The sequence below is a fragment of the Arachis hypogaea genome, chromosome 11 (assembly GCF_003086295.3).
Source record: "Arachis hypogaea cultivar Tifrunner chromosome 11, arahy.Tifrunner.gnm2.J5K5, whole genome shotgun sequence".
In the NCBI taxonomy this organism is placed as follows: Eukaryota; Viridiplantae; Streptophyta; class Magnoliopsida; order Fabales; family Fabaceae; genus Arachis; species Arachis hypogaea.
The window spans coordinates 132681356-132700976 of record NC_092046.1 but is presented as its reverse complement, the minus strand read 5'-3'; the positions used below and the strand labels follow the sequence as shown (position 1 = coordinate 132700976).

General features: G+C 28.0%; 2 protein-coding genes across 2 annotated transcripts; one reads left to right on the top strand and one right to left on the bottom strand.

Annotated features, from left to right (window-relative positions):
* Positions 1-7691: 7691 nt before the first annotated feature.
* LOC112722670 (autophagy-related protein 8i) lies at positions 7692-9436 on the top strand. The gene is made up of 5 exons (XM_025773778.3): positions 7692-7939; positions 8082-8137; positions 8376-8428; positions 8815-8933; positions 9040-9436. Exons 1-5 carry the CDS (start codon positions 7885-7887, stop codon positions 9126-9128), a joined length of 372 nt encoding a protein of 123 aa, XP_025629563.1. The 5' UTR covers positions 7692-7884; the 3' UTR covers positions 9129-9436.
* Positions 9301-11833, bottom strand: LOC112722669 (protein RESTRICTED TEV MOVEMENT 3). The gene is made up of 6 exons (XM_025773777.3): positions 11775-11833; positions 11152-11281; positions 10861-11030; positions 10159-10450; positions 9890-10056; positions 9301-9749 (listed from the first exon to the last, which is right to left on the bottom strand). Exons 1-6 carry the CDS (start codon positions 11791-11793, stop codon positions 9592-9594), a joined length of 936 nt encoding a protein of 311 aa, XP_025629562.1. The 5' UTR covers positions 11794-11833; the 3' UTR covers positions 9301-9591.
* Positions 11834-19621: the final 7788 nt, after the last annotated feature.

Sequence of the window (19621 nt, the reverse complement as noted above, 5' to 3'; positions counted from 1 at the left end):
CTTGGTTGATTCATGAACCAGTTTTTGATTTGGTTGATTGGTGTAAATTTTTCCTCCCCTTAGCTTATATCAGTGATTTGCCCTCGAAATAAATTACCTATTCATATAATTTGTTTGTTTATCTTAATAATTGTATTAAATTATAATAGGTAATATATATGTATATATATTTTTGAAAGAAACTATTCAATTTTACACAATTAGAAAATAACCATAAGATTAAAATTAAGACGAAGTGAATAATATAATAAACATAAAAGGAGTAAAAGTAAAAAAATAATTAAAAAAAGTAGAAGTTAAAAAATACAATACATGTTGTCAATAAAAGATACATTATAAAAAAATTAGTATAATCAATGAATATAAAAAATAAAAGATAAAAACTAAGATATATACTTATTAAAAAATTTCAAAATAACATTATAAAAAAGAACTTATTAATCAAGTTCTATAAAAATATTATAAAAAATTTAAAATATTAGTAAATAAAATAGTAATACCTTTGAGAATTATTAATCAAAATACATAAATGAAAAAAGAATATAAAATAAAATTATGAATTTTTTTTGGCAAAACGAAGATAAACAAAATCAAAAAATAAAGCAACTACAAAATTATAACTAAAACATAAGAGAAAGAGAAAAAAAGTATAAAGTAAATTATGATTTCATATATAGAAAATAATAATAGAACAATTTAAATTAAATTTATTTATTTTATTTTTTATTTTTTATTTATTAAATAATTTAATATTTATCTTAGTCAAATCAAATAATATAATTAATTAGTTATAATTAATATTATTCACTCTGGTAGTATATATAACTGAAATATATTGAAATATCAAAAATAAAATTAAAATTAAATATTAAGAATAAAATTAAAATAAAATAAAAATGCATATATATAAGATATAAAGTGAGTAATAAACTAAATCAAATACATATATTTGAATTAAATCAAATAATATATATTAGTTATAATTAATAAATTCAAATACATCAAATAAATTTAATCAGGAGATATCTCCAAGAATTAATTAAATCAATTAGTTGATACAAATAATTAGTATAACTAAATTAGTTTAATAAATTAAAATAAATAAATTAAAAACACCTCTAAAAGCATTGTATGTTGTAACATCCTTACTATCAGAATGTTATGCTTCCGGCTGCATCATTTTGATAGAAAGAAGTATTACGACTACTTTATATACTTAATATTAAAATAGGAGCCTTTGACTCGACACCGTATCGCTGATTTCTTAAAAATCGGAAATAAATACTTTATCTTAAAAAAAATACAAACAGGCATAGATTCATATATAAGACTTCTTACATAATAGCTTATAATATAACATACATATAAAACACATACAACTCCTATCCCTCTTATAAAATTGTAATAACAAAGACGAGGAAAGAAAAATTATCTAATTAATATAACATCATAAACCAAAACGCAGTATAACTCTTCATAATGCTCTTTTTTCCGATTCCTGAAAAGGTAAAGCTGTAGGGGGGTGAGAACCTAACCACACGGTCTCACCATGGAGTTTCAGAATTGTCATAAGAAGATATTTAATAAGAAAACTATTTTCAAGCTTAGCGATTATCATGATTTATGAATCTTTTAAAAACCAATAGCTAATTGTTCAAAACCTTTTCAAAAAAACAATATTTAATCTTTCATACGTCCAAAACTTTTCTTTTCGTATAAGAAATTCTTAATCAGAAACCAACCACGCAATCAATCAACACAATAATCAATTCAGTACCAAAACTCATTCTCAAAAGTAGCACACCAAGACAAACACAGGCAAAACAGACAAGGAAAACACAGGTTTAGGTAGCAGTTACAGCAAATAGTTCAAGTAGCAATTAAGAACAGTTTAACAATTAGGCAAACCAAAACAAATTCAAACCCAAATAAAGCATACAAATGCATATGATGCATGTCTATCCTATGGCTAATGAGCTCATCTGTCGGTTATACAGCCAATCCGACAAGTCCGGTTTGCTAAACCATTGGACCCGGCGCACATCCCAACGAGTCTATGCATAGCTTTTTCTCATATATATATATATATATATATATATATGGTGATGTCTATGGTGGCTTGGATTTTGATGACTAAAGGTGACTAAAGATTGATTGGTGAATAGTAAGATGACACGTGATGGAGAGCTTTAAAGTCAAATATGTAAAGTGAGATGAGAACTGATTATTACTAGAAGGACAAATATGTAAAAGAAAAAATTATTGTTTTCGTGTGGGCTGTGATAAACATGGACCAAAAACTCTAAGATCCAAAGATAAATTGGGCATGTAAATTTTTATTGCAAAAAAATGGAAAAAATTTGGTTTTTTTTTTTTTTTAACTTCGTCGATCCTAATGGTATATATATTGGGTTGAGTAGTTTGAACAATGGAAAGGAATAAATGAATAATAAAAAATGCTACTTTCAATTTGCTATTTTTAATAGTTTTTTATAAAAAAAATTAAAATGAATATAATTTTACCAAAAACCGTCTCAAATTGGGTTACAGATAAATACAACAGATGGTGACTAATGTTTATTATAATAATTCTATGTAAATAAAAAGTCTAAATTATAAATGTATGACATAAATTAAAATAGGTGAATTATGCTAACTTTAATATTTAATGTATCATATATTATATGGGAAATAAGATATTTTTCGTTTTACAAAATATTTTATATCACACAATTAAAAACAGACCGTGATAAATTTATAAACTTTTGATAGTGGGGCAGAATATATATATATATAATACGATAATAATTTTTATAAAAAATATTATGTGTACATAAAAAATTAGCTATTAAATTATTTATTATATATTTGTATAAATGTATGTGTTATTTAATTTATTTTTAATTATATTTTGTTATTATAAAATAAGATTAATCCTCAAAATGTCTAATTATCAAATTAAAATATTAAAATATTAATTTAAATAATAACATATAATTTAGAAATCTATTTTTCTTTTAAATTTCATATTTTAGAAATGTTGAATAACTTTTTTTTAATAATACAATTGAAATTTTTTTTTTACACATATCACTAAAATGATTAGTTAAAAATTCACATCCCATACAATTAAGTCTTGATGATATTCATAGTTTAAAAAATTCTTTCAATTAATGTAGTTGTCACAGAAAAAACTAAAACTAACTTAAAAAAAAACATCAATAGATAAATAATTTTTTTCAAGTCGATTTCTAAAAAAGAATACTAATCTTATTCAAATTTGAGAATTGATCATTATAACACATCTAATATAAAATTTTCAAATTGAACATTAAATTTCAAAAGTTGAGTAAAATATTATTGTGGGGGTTAAAATCAATAATTTAATAGAAACAAATAAATATTACTATCATGTACTACTCAAAAAAATTTCAAATTATAGTGGAAGCGCTTGCTCCTATATCTTTATACCTAGGACCGTCTCTGAAAATAGATATACCAAAATTTAAGAAATAAAAAAGATGATTGAATTTCAATGAAAAAAATAAAAATAAATTTTAAAAATTTTATTTTATTATACAAATAAATTTTTCGCATTTATATTCTTAATGAATTTTAAATGAAAGATTTACTTTCCAGATCTTTAGAAATTCATCAATTTCTTAGTTTACAAAAGTAATAAAGGAAGGAAAATTAATTTTACACTTTCATCTTTAATTAAATACTTAAATTATTAAATTAATATTAATTTATTATATTATCGGATAAATTATTTTAAATACTAAAATTAACATAATTCACTTATTTTATATCATACATATATAATTTAGACTTTATTATTTATATAGAATTATTATAATAAATATTAGTTACTATCTTTTATATTTAACTTGAACTTATATATTTTGAGACGGCTTTTAATAAAATTATATTCATTTTATTTATTTTGTAGATCTACTAAAAGTAGTTGCTTATTATTTATTCATTCTCTTTCATTATCCAAATTACCCAACCTAACATATTACCAGGGTCGACGAAGCAATAAAAAAGACAAGTTTTTTTTTCATTCTTTTTGCAATAAAAATTTTTCTACCCAAACTACTTTTGGAACTTAGAATTTTTGGTCCACGTTTGTCCGCCTTCACCAACACAATAATTTTTTATGCCTCTTTTACATATTTATCCTTGTGATAATAACCAGTTCTATTCAACTTTATATATTTGACTTTTAAAACTCTTCTCACTTGTCATTTTATTATTCGTTAGTTAACCTTTAGCCATCTTTAGTCATGAAAATCCAAGCCACCACAGACTTTACCTATATATATATATATATATATATATATATATATATATATATATATATATATATATATATATATATCAAATCGCTCAATGGGGGCACCATTCCCGAGAATTTATAAGTGTCCGGTCACCCTTACGTCGTAGGGTCAACAGAGTATCGAGTCTCAACCTGGAGCAAGTGGTGGCAAGCCACTGCGTCTACCCAGAAAAACTCGTGTCTCAGATAATTCAAATTCATAAGCCATATGAATAATTCATTCAACATTCATCAATATCTAAGTCATTCTCAATATCATTATTATTTGTCAATCCATATCTCATCTCCAAATTCATTCAAAAATCATATCTCAAAGTTTATCCTTATCATCCTTCTTTCCATTCCGTTCATCAACAACTCCAATTCAAAACATAATTCTTTCTTCGATAAATAAATCAATCTTAAAAATATATAATATTTAAAGCCAAATCTTTTTAAATAATTACTTCAAATGAAGCTTCCAATTTTACAAAATTTCGACAACATCTCCTCTAAAACTTGGATTCTGCCACCCTTTTCGCGTCCCAACCAAACCAAACAAAACGCCTATTAATCATTCAAATCACTTCCCATTACCATTATCACAACAACACTCAACCCAAGGAAATTACAAAATCTAGAATTCAATCAACCAATTCTATAAATCGCAATTTAAACCAACTTCAATCAACAGCATCAATCAATAATTAAGAATTCTCGGTCTTCTCAAACAGTTTCAAACCAAACCATTCTTCAAATCCTTTTCGAATCATTTTCAAAATAGCAAATCATTCTCAATAAACAAACTGTTTTCAAATATCAAGTCATTTCCAAATTTGTTTTAAAATCAAATTCCGATATCAAACCGGGTTCAATATCAAATCAAATTTTAATATTAAATCTTTTCTAAAATCAAATCGTTTCCAAAATTAAACTAAATGCTAATATTAAATCTCTTTCAATAATTCAATGAAAAACCACTTTAACAACATCAGTCAACTAATTAGAATATTCAACTTTCTCAATTGATCAATCAATCAATCGAACTAATAATCTCATTCATTCAAAGCAACTCAATTCAATTCATAAGACTCACGAAATCACAAAAATGTATTTTACCCATTAATATCGATTTATAACCACTCTGGAAAGTAAAACAAGTTTAAGAAAAGGGCTCCTACCTCGACAAGCCGAACTCAAAAGCTACAAAAGGCGCAAAACATCTTTTTCTCTCGGCCTGCAGCAAAAGCAACTCCATATCATCCTTGCCACGACATCGACAACGCTAAACACGACATACAATCGCTGTAATTCGACCCTAGAGCAAAAAACGCCGCAGAAACCTCAGTAATGTATAACAAAAAAGCGATAAAAGAGATTTTCAAAATAAGATAGCTTACTGTACTCAGAGAAAAACCAAAAAACAAAGTAACCACAGTTCCAACAGCTTACCCCGGCAGCGTTTCTCGGCGGTCAGAGCAGTGGCAAGGCTTCCTTCTCCTCTGGCAGCGACACCCACGACAGCAACCTACCTATAATTCTTATTATTATTTAATTATTAAAATTTTAAATCATAAATAAAAAATTGTTTAATTTATATATAATTTTTTTTAAATATAATCTTAATTAAATATAATATATCATAAATAAATTTATTATTTAATTTTATAAAAATCCAAAATCTTACATATGTCAGTTCCATCACTAATATTAAATAATTTAATATTTATTCTAATCAAATTGAATAATTTATTAATTATAATTAATGTATTTAATTGATTAAAATAATTAAATAAAAATATCTCTAAGAATTAATCAAATTAATGAGTTGATATAAATAATTAGTATAATTAATTTGATTTATTAAATTAAAAAAAAAATAAAATATAATTAATTAAATTAATTAATTGATATAATTAATTTATTATAATTGATTGAATTTAATAAATTAAAAAAATAAACAAGAAAACATGCTCAAAACTTTATTACGTTAGTTTCATTATTACGTGCAAAAACTTAATTTTAAATTAACTAGTGTATATACCTTTGCAATGCATAAAAATGTATATATTTTTTTTGATAGAAATATACTTCTAATATAAATTATGCATAAATATATTTATCTTATATAAAATAACTTCATATATTTTTTGTTATTTATACTAATGCCAACTAATCATTAAAATATAAAAAATTCACAATGTACTTATAAGAAAAAATGAACTAAAATATTTTAAAGTTGACTTTATATGTATTCAATAAATATTGTCAAAATAATAATAATAATATTCATTTGAGTAGTAGAAAATAATAATATATTATTAGAAAATATTAACGAATAATTTTCTAACTATCTAGATAAATTTAATCAACAGAAATAAAAAAATATACTATATTCAAAATATTATATAAGAAAGAATTAAAAATTATTTAAAAGATATCTATAATATTCATAGAAAAATAAAAAAATCAATATAATTATTAAAAATATATAATATTAAATATTAACAAATCTAATTATTTAATATATAATATTTTCTAAAAATAGCATTAACATGTAGATGGACACCATACGCGTCACGTCAGCATACTTGGTTCTAAAATTTATACTTCTAAATGGTAAAATAAAACACTATATATAACATTTACAGAAATATAAGAAAAAATTGTGATAATTTTTAAAAGAATATAAAGTAATAATTTTTAAAGTGATATAAAATAAAATAATATAATTACTGATGTATGAAAATATAAAAAAGAATCATAATAATTATTAAAAAAGAGTTGAATAAAATATTAAAATTATTAATAAATTTTACATAATTAATTATTAAATATTAATTTGTATATAATTAATTACATAATACTATGCTAAAAATTAGTTGAGAAGAGATATATATCTAAACTGACATTAAAATATGCTATGTCAATATATTTGACATCAGAATGTAACTTATTATTGAATTAAAATTATTAATTATTGATAATTTACTTACTGAAATAAAAAAAATCATAATAATTACTAAAAACATATAAAATAAAATATTAAGATTTAAAATTATTGAAAAATATAAAAATAAATAATTATATAAATATTAATTTGTGTATAATTTATTATGTAATATTTTTTTTAAAAAATAATTTAAAAAATTATATGTAAATTGTCACCAAAATATGCCACACCTCGATATGCTTTACAATGATAAAAATAAAAATATATTACAATGATAATGATATAATAGACGCCAGATGGCCTATAAAAAGTGGGGCCGGGTATGATATATTGGGCCAAACAAGGCCCATTGAATCTGAAACAATGAAGCCCAATAGACAGAACCCGCCAAAAACGTATATGGGAATCTTCCCTGGTAGTTGACACGATTCTGTCGACGGATAATGACTTGCACGATAATGCCAGAAAATTTGACGGTGGACGCAACAGCGTAGAATAACCGATTTCTTATAATGATATCCAATTTCTCTTCTTCATTTCTCTCTTTTCTTCTCTAATCTTTCCAATCTGCATTTCAATTTCATTTCCTCATTCTGAAACTTTGATTCTGATGGGCAAATCCAAATCCAAGAAGGTTAAGCTTTTCAAGGAAGAGTTTACGTTCGGTTTGTTTCTCTCTTTTTTTCTTTTTTTCTTTTTTTTCCATTTCCTAATTCTTCAAAATATAATTAATTTTATATAAGATAATATAACTATTATTATTATAGTGCATTGCTGATTTCTTTCTTGGTTTTTTGATTGGTGCAGATGAACGGAAAAAGGAATCTACAAGCATCATAGTCAAATATCCAGATCGAGTTCCTGTATGATATTTCTTCAAATTTTGACATTTCACATTTTCACATTTGGCTTCGATTTTCACATTATTTTTAATCACACAAAATCAATTACCACTATTGGTTGAAAAATTGTTATTTATGGTTACTTTTTTATGAATCAGTCACTTTTTCTAAGTAATGGCTATTGGTTTTTCTTTTATTTCGTTCCTGTTTCTTTTTTTCTTCTTTTTCCTTCTCACTTTTGATGCAATATATGTTGCAGGTCATCATTGAGAAATATGCAAGGGCAGACATCCCTACATTGGACAAGAAAAAGTAGGTTCTACCTGTATGGTTGATTTTTTTAGTATAATTTATTATTTTTTGAGGTCCCTTTAATTCCATGTTATAACTGTCTTAATCCTATTACTATTCATCTTGACTGATAACATATGTCTTTTTGTGAAATGAAGTCACTATTTTCATGATTAATGCTTTTAATGTAATTCAGTGAAGGTTCCCATTCAGCTATGTGAAATTTATTTATAAACAGATATTTTCTTGTTCTTCATTTATCTTTTACAATTGTCTTCTAATCCATTTCATTGACTAGAATTAGTATCCCATTGAGTGATAGTGCATCATTGAATCCTTAATCATGAGTAGGTGATTCATATGTCCAAGGTCTGATGTATACATTTTTCTTTTCTTTTCTCTTTTAGATATTTGGTTCCAAGGGACATGTCTGTTGGGCAGTTCATTCATATTTTGAGTGGCAGGCTGCGGATGAAGCCCGGGAAAGCTCTGTTTATATTTGTGAAGAACACATTACCTCAGACTAGTAAGTGCTCCATGTCACTAAACTCTTGGGTAAATTCAACTTCTGTCTTCTCTTATATCAAATCTAATAATGTAATGGCTGTGTCTTTGGTTTCTTTTATTCACAGCGAGTCTTTTGAGCAACATCTATGACACTTACAAGGATGATGACGGCTTTCTGTACATGTGTTACAGCAGTGAAAAAACATTTGGCTAACTTTGCGGTGCTTGCTAATGCTTGTATGTATCTGCACATTGTGAATTCTCCTCATTGTTTGGAATCCACTCCAGTAAATAATTCACTTGTCTGATTTGGTAGTAGAAACTCTTGTGTAAAATGTAAATAATGACTAATTGTACTTCAAATGGAAAGTACAATTGATAGATCATAAAGAAAACCATTTCTTCACCATTGTAGACACCTGTTCTCATTTGTAATGTACATTATTTCATTATATTTATACAAGCGACAATGCTTTATGAAACATACCGAGAAGGTATGTCCAAGCATGTGAATTTCATCCATCCATAAGTTTTCTTTTTCGGATTTCTGTTTTTATTTTGATTTTAGTTTTGTTAACAATGTTCCATGTATAGCTTTCATATATAACCAATTATGCCTATGGAAAGCGAAATAGAAATTGTGTCGGTGCTTCATTGTGACTGCTTTATAGACAAACTCAGGACAATGCTTCAACCACCCCGAGAATTTGGACCTCAGCTTCCACCAAGCAACTATCCTTCACCAGAAAACCCTGGTATTGACTGGTGAAGTAACTGAGTGGAATCAATCTTGATGCACCACGTTCATGGTTTGAGGAACTAAACCAGTAATTAGCTGCAAGTAGAGAAAAAGAGAACTTAGGTTATTGGATTGAATTAAATGTTTTAGTAGTGTCAACTATTAATTAAACTATCAATTTGTGTCCCTGGCATCAGGGAAATTTCATGCAGTCTTAAAGGTGAACTAAACTCTACCTTTTCCAAAGTGATGCTTGGCTTGCTTTTGGTCAAGTATGCGTAATGTTATCTGTGCATATATTTTTGAAACAGGAGAAAGTGTTGATGGGTTAGATAAGGCTAAGTATAAAGAAAGATGACTGCCAAATCCAGGGCCGTTTCCTTTGGGATATAGTTTTATCTTCCTGCAAGAAACAGCATTATGACCAATGTAAGTAAATTTCAAAGCATATTTTAGATACACTTTGGAAGCATATATCAGAAACAAAACAGGGTGATTGTTGTACCACTCATAGTTTCCAGCATTGAATGTTTTAGAGTCATAGAATTCTAAGTCCAATTTTGAGAAGTTGTTAATCTCCCAGACATGCTTGTAGGTAAAGGAATCCTTCACCATTACTATGGATTCCCCTTTACTTCTGCTTCTTTCCTTGCATACATAGACTTCTGCTCCAAACGCACATGTATCATCCACCAAATAACCTTTAGAGGCATCGTTGAACTCTTTTAGAGTAATGAACTTATCAAATCCCCATTCAGCCTTCATTTTGTAAAATCTCCTTTCCTTTCCCGTTGCATCTATCAAATGCTTTGTTGATCATCAAAACTGAACTATATCTAAGCAGGGAAAAAAGAAAAAAAAAAAAAAACCTTTCTCAAGGACGAGCTTAAAAAACATATATCAACATTGAAAGAGTCTACAAGATGATGTGCTAAAGTACTATGCCATTAATGTGCTAAACAGAAACATTTATTGCATGAAAAATGTTTTTTTTTCTTTTGCTTTTTTTAAGTAGTTAAAAGATGTAAATTGTACATTTATCAGTTGTTAAATTTCGGTGTGCTTTCTTAGTAATACAAATTCTTATTTGCCCATCACTAAATTGAGTTGAATGTCAATAAATATCTACATTCTTAGTAAATTTTGGAAGTTGGACAAATCATGCTCATGCAAGAACTGGAAAAAGGGGTAATAATCAAACAAGTACCTTGGACAACTAAGAAGTTGTCGGTGTTCTGGTCAAGCAAAAACAATCGAAAATTCACATAGATTTCCCAAGCAGGATGAGGTAAACTTGCTTCATCCAAAGCCAAGTATAGTGAAATATGGTCTTTTATATTTTTGCCCTTGTTTCCACTTGGGTGTAGGACCAACTTCCTGTTAGGAAGTGAGCACATGAATAATTATTGTCATTCACTTTCTTTGAAGTACACACCCAAATTGTTATCCAATTACTCTAGTTTATAAATTTTTCGACAATAATATTTGAGTGTTTTACCATTTATATCCTCCAGCTTCAAATTTCTCTGACACGTATTTTTCTATTGAATTATTTGCGAGGAGTGAAAATAACTCCACTCTCACTACGTAATGAGCTGGTGGAGCATCAGATATAGACCGTGAAATGCCTGCAACATCATAAGTGTGTGTGTGAATATATATGAGAACTCTTGTATCATGTTGTGAAGACATGTTTTCTACAAACTTGTTTAGAAGGCTAAGAATTAGAATTCAGTTAAAAATTGATTTTTTTTTAAACTTTAAAACAACTACAAATGAATGATTTGAATTCCTTTGAGAGTTCTAATTCTTATTTTCCCTTCATTTGTAAATCAAACCAAAAGGGATCTGATTTACAAATCAACTCTCATACTTTTTAAAATTGAATTCTATTTTATTAATATATTATAGTCATTTCAAATCCAGGAATTGAGTTTCAAATAGAAATGAATTTTTTTAAAAGGAAATAGAATTTTTTTTTTATGTTAAATAGTTTTCAAACAAACTCATAATCAATCATGCTACATGTATAAAAAAAATCAGACATGAAATCAATCGCAGGTAGCATTGCGCAATGATGATGATGATGATGGTCAAGCCAAGAAAAGGAGAGGAACAAACCATCCTGGAGGATATCCATATCAAGAAAATTTACGGCGTACAGTAACACGAATGTAGATTATTTCCAAAGGCTTATTATTTATATCAATGTTGCGTTAATTTTTATTCTTTACTTCAAGAAGATGAAGATTGCTATGAGTTCAAGTCTTCATGGAAGTTGGCACATATTCTCCTTAAGTATGACTTTAAGCATAAAAATGTTCTATAAACTTTCTACGAAAGATATATGTTCTATAAACTTTCTAGGAAGGATATATATATATATATATATATATATATATATATATATATATATATATATATATATGGTGAATTCTACCCAAAATAACATGTAAGTTACTCTTGATGATGTGTCACATTTTAATTGGTCATTATCTTAACCACAGTTAGGTTATTTTGTAATTTATTATTTAAAATGGGTAATGGTATAATTTCTTAAAATATTAAAATCCCACTCCCATTAATTGAGCCACATTTCCACTTCTCCATTTTTTTTCATCACGTAGTTTCGATCCTTCGCCATCCTTTTCCCAGTATAGTCAGCGCCATAATTAATGGTTAGCTTGGTTATTAAATTTTTTTTATTAGAAAATATATGTTTATTTAATTACATGATGGAACATATATTCATATATAAAATCTAATATAATAAAATAAATCTATTCAGAGTATTTAAAAGTATAATTAAAATAAAAAACAAACAAATATAATAGTAAAATTTGTACTCTAAACAAGTAAATATATTTTTTATAATACATAAATTTTTTTAAAAAATGAATAAATTGTTAAAATTAATAATACAAGTTTAAAATGATAAAATCTATTTTTTTTTTAAAGTCAGATAATTCCATTTATGAGATGAAAGAAACATATAGGTATCCATATATAGGACAAATAAAAGAAATAGGAGACTCCAACGCTCTAGCTCTAGTGTGTTCTCATTTTAGTGTGTCAAATAATAATAGACCTATTGATTTTGCTAATTCAGAATTTCAGCTCTAGTGCAGGTTGAGATTTCGAAGCAGGAGAATTTTAGGCAGAGTAAAGGAAACTATTTTTTTATTTTATTTTAAATATTAAGCTTCCTAAAAATTTATGTTGATTATTCTTTCTTGTCGTTTGGTTGAAAAATAAAACTGTTCCAAAAGACTGAGGCAACATTTTCAGATTGAGTAGACTCTGTATTTGGACTGAAATCTCTCTGTAGAATTTAAAATTGAACATTATTGTATAAATTTATGGTTTTAGTGTGTGCAGTGCTGATTTTGAGTATTAGTTTATTTTCATTCTATGTACTCTGTAGAAATAAATATATAAAGTATGTGTAGTACTGATTTTGAATATTAAGCTTCCTAAGAACTTTTCTTATAGGACAGCATGTGCATTAGTCATGTGAAGCTGAAATATTTGGTTATTCTGTTTTTCTAATTTTTTTTAGATAGGCTCTAAAGACAGTTCTCCACCTGATTTTCTTGTATAATGATATTATTATTACTTTTTGGGTAGATGAAAAGTTGGATACTTTGGATTGGAAAACAAGGCATAAACCCTAAACCCTAAACATTAAAGCATCAAAAGTTGCAAGAGAAGGATAATCCACCTAGACATTAAAGCATCAAATATTCTTTTGATAGAAGGTTTTGAACCTCAGGTTTTGTTTTCTGTTGCAATGGTTTTGAATTTTGATGGGTTAATTTATTCTTATGAGAAAAGAGAGAGTTTAACTGTTTAAGTGATTTTGAATTTGATTGTGGCAGATATCTGATTTTGGATTAGTAAAATGGCTTCCATCTCAATGGAGTCATCATTCAATTGGCCCAATAGAAGGGACATTTGGGTAAGTTAGAGTTACTGCTCTTTTATTTTAGTCTTTTAAGAGCATGACGATGAATGAGATTGTTTTGCAGTCATTTGGCACCAGAATATTATCTACATGAAGTTGTGGATGAGAAGGCAGATGTATTTGCTTTTGGTGTGTTCTTGCTTGAACTCATTTCTGCAAGAAAATTGGTTGATGGATGGCTCTCACCAAAGCTTGCATAATTGGGTAATTAGTTCAATGTTACTCTCTTCTACATTATTGCTTATGGTTGTTCTTTTGCAACATTAATAGGAAATGTGTTAAGGGGTACTGCACTTGGAGAGTTGGAACCAAAGGGTACTTTAGGCTTCAAATGTGTTAACAGAAAGAAGAAGAGTGGAACCAACAGTAGCAGAATCATGTGTTGGAATCCAATGGAGGAGTTGTTGTTTCATATGTAGAGGAAGATAATAAAGGAGTTCTGTGGATGAAGCTTGTGGTGAAGAAGAGTGAGCTAAAGCAGTTAGTGGAATCCATTAATGCAGCACATCATAGAACAATGTCTTCTTCTTCTTTAAGTGATGAACAACGGTTGAATCATTTTGTACGGAAGAAGCATGCATCTTACAGCAGCAAGTAGTGGAGTGCTGCATTACAGAAAAAAGTTTTCTGCTTTTATCCTTTTAAGTACATGTATTTTGGTAAGAGTCTTTTATTTAATTAATTTGTCATATTTTGTTATGTAAATTAAAGAGTTATATAATAATATAATTTAACTTGATAATATATATTCAAGTAGAATAACTTGGAAGTTTTGTTTCTTTTATCGTATTTTTTATTTTATTGTATCAAATTTTAGTAAAATGCTTCAATTATTGTATCGATAGCTAATAAATAGTGGCAAAATGTACCTAATACTATCACAGGAAAAAACAACGGTTTTAAAGAAGAGCTCATGCCTCTAAATTGATGTCTTTAGTAATAGATGCCTTGGTAATAAAAGAAGTGACAATGCTTTTAAAGTAACGCTATAGTTCAATACAATGTACAACGTTGCCTAGGATTGTTATACCAATACAATAAGCAATGTTTTCCACTAATTGTACTCACAAATTTGTGGGTACAATTTTAGAATTTCAGGCAAATTCTTTTTATTATATTGTGAGCTATGTATACAGTAACTAATTCCTTGTAGATAGGTCTTTTTTTTTTTTTCTTTTTAAGTTTGTTTTAAAATAATGACCGATCTTATAAAGAGGGGATCAAAATAAAAAATTGAAAGTGACATATTAAAATTAAAAGTTTCATTTAAAAAAATCATTTAGATCAATTTTTTTTTTTTTATAAAATTTTAATTTTTATCCTTACAAATTTGTGGGTGCAATTCTAGAATTTCTGACAAATTCTTTTCATTATATTGTGAATTATGTATACAGTAACTAATCTCCTATAAAATCAGGGTGGAGAACTGTCTTTAGAGCCTATCTAAAAAAAATTAGAAAAACAGAATAACCAAATATTTCAGCTTCACATGACTAATGCACATGCTGTCCTATAAGAAAAGTTCTTAGGAAGCTTAATATTCAAAATCAGCACTACACATATACTTTATATATTTATTTCTACAGAGTACATAGAATGAAAATAAACTAATACTCAAAATCAGCACTGCACACATTAAAACCATAAATTTACACCATAATATTCAATTTTAAATTCTACAAAAAGATTTCAGTCTAAATACAGAGTCTCAGCTCAATCTGAAAATGTGGCCACAGTCTTTTGGAGCAATTTGATTTTTTAGACAAACGACACAAAAGAATAATCAACATAAATTTGTAGGAAGCTTAATATTTAAAATAAAATAAAAAAATAGTTTCCTTTACTCTGCCTAAAAATTCTCCTGCTTCGAAATCTCAACCTGCACTAGAGTTGAAATTCTGAATCAGCAAAATCAATAGGTTTATTATTACTTGACACACTAAAATGAAAATACACTAGATGTCCGTATATGATCCTTTTATAGTATTTTCATTCATTTTATTTTTAATTTATTAGTACTTTATTATTTAATTAGTGATTAAATAAATTATTTTTATGAAAATTATTTTTTGTATTATCCTAAAAGAGAGACTAATATAACAGTTTAAAAAATAACGTAAAAATGATATTTTAAATAAAAAATATTTAATATAAAATTTTTTAAATACAAAAATAAATTGTATAGATATTTAAAAGATAAATATGAAATACATGCCTAAAATAATATTAGTATTCTCATTTTGTCTGTTTTATTTATTTTAGGCATGTATTTTATATTTATCTTTTAAATATGTATAAAATTTATTTTTATATTTAAAAATTTTAATATTAAATATTTTTTATTTAAAATATTATTTTTACGTTATTTTTTAAACTGTTATATTGGTCTCTTCTTTAAAATAATACAAAAAATAATTTCTCATGAAAATAATTTGTTTAATAATTAATTAAATAATAAAGTACTAATAAATTAAAAATTAAAATAATAAAAATACTATAAAAAATACTTGTAAGAAAATTAGATTTTATCATTTTAAACTTGTGTTATTAATTTTAACAATTTATTCATCTTTTAAATAATTTATGTATGATAAAAAATATGTTTACTTGTTTAGAGTATAAATTTTATTATTATATTTGTATGTTCTTGATTTTAATTTAGATTTATTTTATTATATTATATTTTATATATGAATATATGTAGGGGTGGCAACGGGGCGGGTAGGGGCGGGTTTTTGCTCTACCCGACCCCGCCTCGCCCTACAAAAAACCCGCATCAAACCCGCCCCGCCCTACCCGCAGGTTGTAAAACGTTAAACCCTAACCCGCCCTTGCGGGTACCCGCCCCTGCGGGTACCCGCCCTTGCGGGTACCCGCCCCTGCGGGTACCCGCCCCGCCCCTACCGTCCCTATAATTATTAAATTCAACAAATAAAATTAAATTTTAAAAATTATATAACCACTATTTACATACATAATATAAATTAAAGTAAAAATTTATATATGATATAATATTATTAATCATTTTACTAATTATGTTATATATGTTACATATATTATATATTAAAATATATATATTTACATATATATTATATATACTGGGGCGGGTAGGGGCGGGTTCAACCTAAACCCGACCCCGCCCCGCCCCGCCCAAGAACCCGCCCTGTTAAAACCCGCCCCGGTGCGGGGGCGGGTAATTACCCGCCCCGAGCGGGTAGGGGCGGGGTGGGTACCCGCGGGTTCGGGTAGTATTGCCACCCCTAAATATATGTTCCATCATGTAATTAAATAAAGATATATTTTTTTAATGAAAAATTTAATAATCAAACTAACCATTATATTAGTAAGGAGTGATCCATGGCAGAAAGATGGAATGAGTGAGAGGACACGAGATACAATGACGTCAGCGCGGGCTATATTGGAAAGGACGGCGAAGTTTTAGCCGGGAATTCAATGACGCCATTAAGGGATGATGAAAGAGATATTGCCTGAGAGGGCAGTAGATGGCAACGACGTCGGTGTGCTTCTTATTATGACTGCACTGTGACGGCGATGTTTGGAAGGAGTGACGGCGATGTTTGGAAGGACCGAAGCTACGTGATGAGGAAAGAATAGAGGAATGGAAATGTGTCAATTAACGGGAGTGTGATTTTGATATTTTAAGAAAGGATCCCGTTAGGGAGACAATGGACTATTTGTACAATGTGTACAATGGGTTATTGTTGTTGGGAGTTTGGAATAGAAAAGAGACATGATAATGGAAATAAAATTGAAAGCAATTAAATAAATAATAAATTTGAGAAGAAACAAATTAAATTAGAAGAGAAATCAAATTAAAGGAACATTGAACCTGGAATTGAGAAGAAGCAATCATAAAATTAATAGAAATCCTAAATCCTAAATCCTAAGAGAGAGGAGAGAGCCTCTCTCTCTAGAAACTACATCTAAAACCTAAAATTGTGAATATGAATGTTGTATCTATGAATGAATCGATTCCTCCACTTTATAACCTCTAATCTGTGTTTTCTGGGCCGAAAACTGGGTCAGAAACAGCCCAGAAATCGCCCCCAGCGATTTCTGATACGTTCAACACGCAGCAAAGTCACGCGTGAGCGTCAAGCGTGGATTGGATTTTTGCCAGGTCACGCGTGCGCGTCGCCTAGCTTTGGGGCAGCTATGGCAAATTATATATTTTTGTGAAGCCCCGGATGTTAGCTTTCCAACGCAACTGGAATTGCCTCATTTGGACCTCTGTAGCTCAAGTTATGGCCGTTTTAGTACCAAGAGGTCAGGCTGGACATCTTTAGCAGTTCCTTCAGTTTCTTGTATTCCTTCCACTTTTGTATGCTTCCTTTCCATCCTCTAAGCCATTCCTGCCCTATAATCCCTGAAATCACTTAACGCACATATCACGGCATCGAATGGTAATAAGAGAGGATTAATATTAGCAAATATAAGGCCAAAGAAGTATGTTTTCAATCATAGCACAAAATCAGGAAGAAAAACGTAAAACATGAGAATTGTATGAATAAGTGTGAGAATAATGGATAAAATCTACTAGATTAAGCATAGGATAAACCCTAAAAATGGGGTTTATCAACCTCCCCACACTTAAACATTAGCATGTCCTCATGCTAAGCTCAAGAGAAGCTATAAAAGTGAAGAGGAATGGTAGAATGTATGAAATGCAACCTATCTATGTGTGAATGCAGCTAAATGCAAAATGCTTTTACCTACTTGGTGAAAAGTAAATAAATCTTTCAAGAACAAATATGAACTAGATTTCACTAATTCAAATCATAAAAATGAAGTACAAATAGACTTGCAAGAAGAAGATAGCTCATGAAAGCCGGGAACAAGGAATCGAGCATCGAACCCTCACTGGAAGTGTATACACTCTAATCGCTCAGGTATTTAAGGTTTGACTCTCTCAATTCTCTACTAATCTTGCTTTCTAAGGTTTGCTCTTCTTCTACCAATCAACAAAAGCTTAATGTACAAATACACAAATCAAGAGGTCTTTTAAGGGTTGTAATGGGGTTAGGGTCAAGGTAGGATTGTATTTGGTCAAGTGGACTAAATCTGAATCCTTAATTAACTTAAACTTTCCACCTAACTTAGACAATCCATGTAATCATAATACAAAACCTAACTATCCATTAACCATGTTTTCCACATGTTCATGCATCCGAATTTGAGTACAACTCATATGCATTGCTTTCACCATTTACTTTGGGGCATTTTGTCCCCTTTTATTATTTGCTCTTTTTCTTTTCTTTTTCTCCTTTATTTTATATATATATTTAAATATTATTTTTTTTCATGATTTTTCTTTCTTTTGGTTTTCTCAAGGCATATGATTAAGGTATTGAATGCATGAACATATTCTCAACATTCTTTCACATTTTCAGAAAATTCTAACATACTCAATTCTCAAACCAAATGTTTCCAAACCCAATTTTTCCACACTTAAATCATAAGCACTCTCACTAATCTAAGCTAACCAAGGATTCAAATTAAAAACATTATTATTTTTCGCTTAGAGTTAATGATGTACTAAAGTAAAGAATAAAAGGGGTAAAATAGGCTCAAATTGGTTTGCAAGGGATAATAAAAGGGTAAGGCCATATGGATATGTAAGCTCAGTGAAACAAAGGCCTCGATCATATAAGTGTATGCATACATCAAACAATGGAAATATAGAATTAAGCAAGATAAAGATCACAATTTTAGAGAGAAAAACACACACCAAAAAATAAAATATTGGTTGATAAAATGCAACCAATTCAAATAAGCTCAAGAATCTCACAGGTTTTGTGTGTTCGAGCTCTAAACCATGTTCCAGTATAATATTCCTTCAAACAAGTTTATCAAAAATTTTAAATCAAATTAGTGAAATGTTATAAAAGGTTTATTGAAAAAGAAAATATTACTTTAACCAAGTGGTGGTAAGATATGCACAAAATCAAACAAATATGCAATCAAACATGCAAATACAATAATG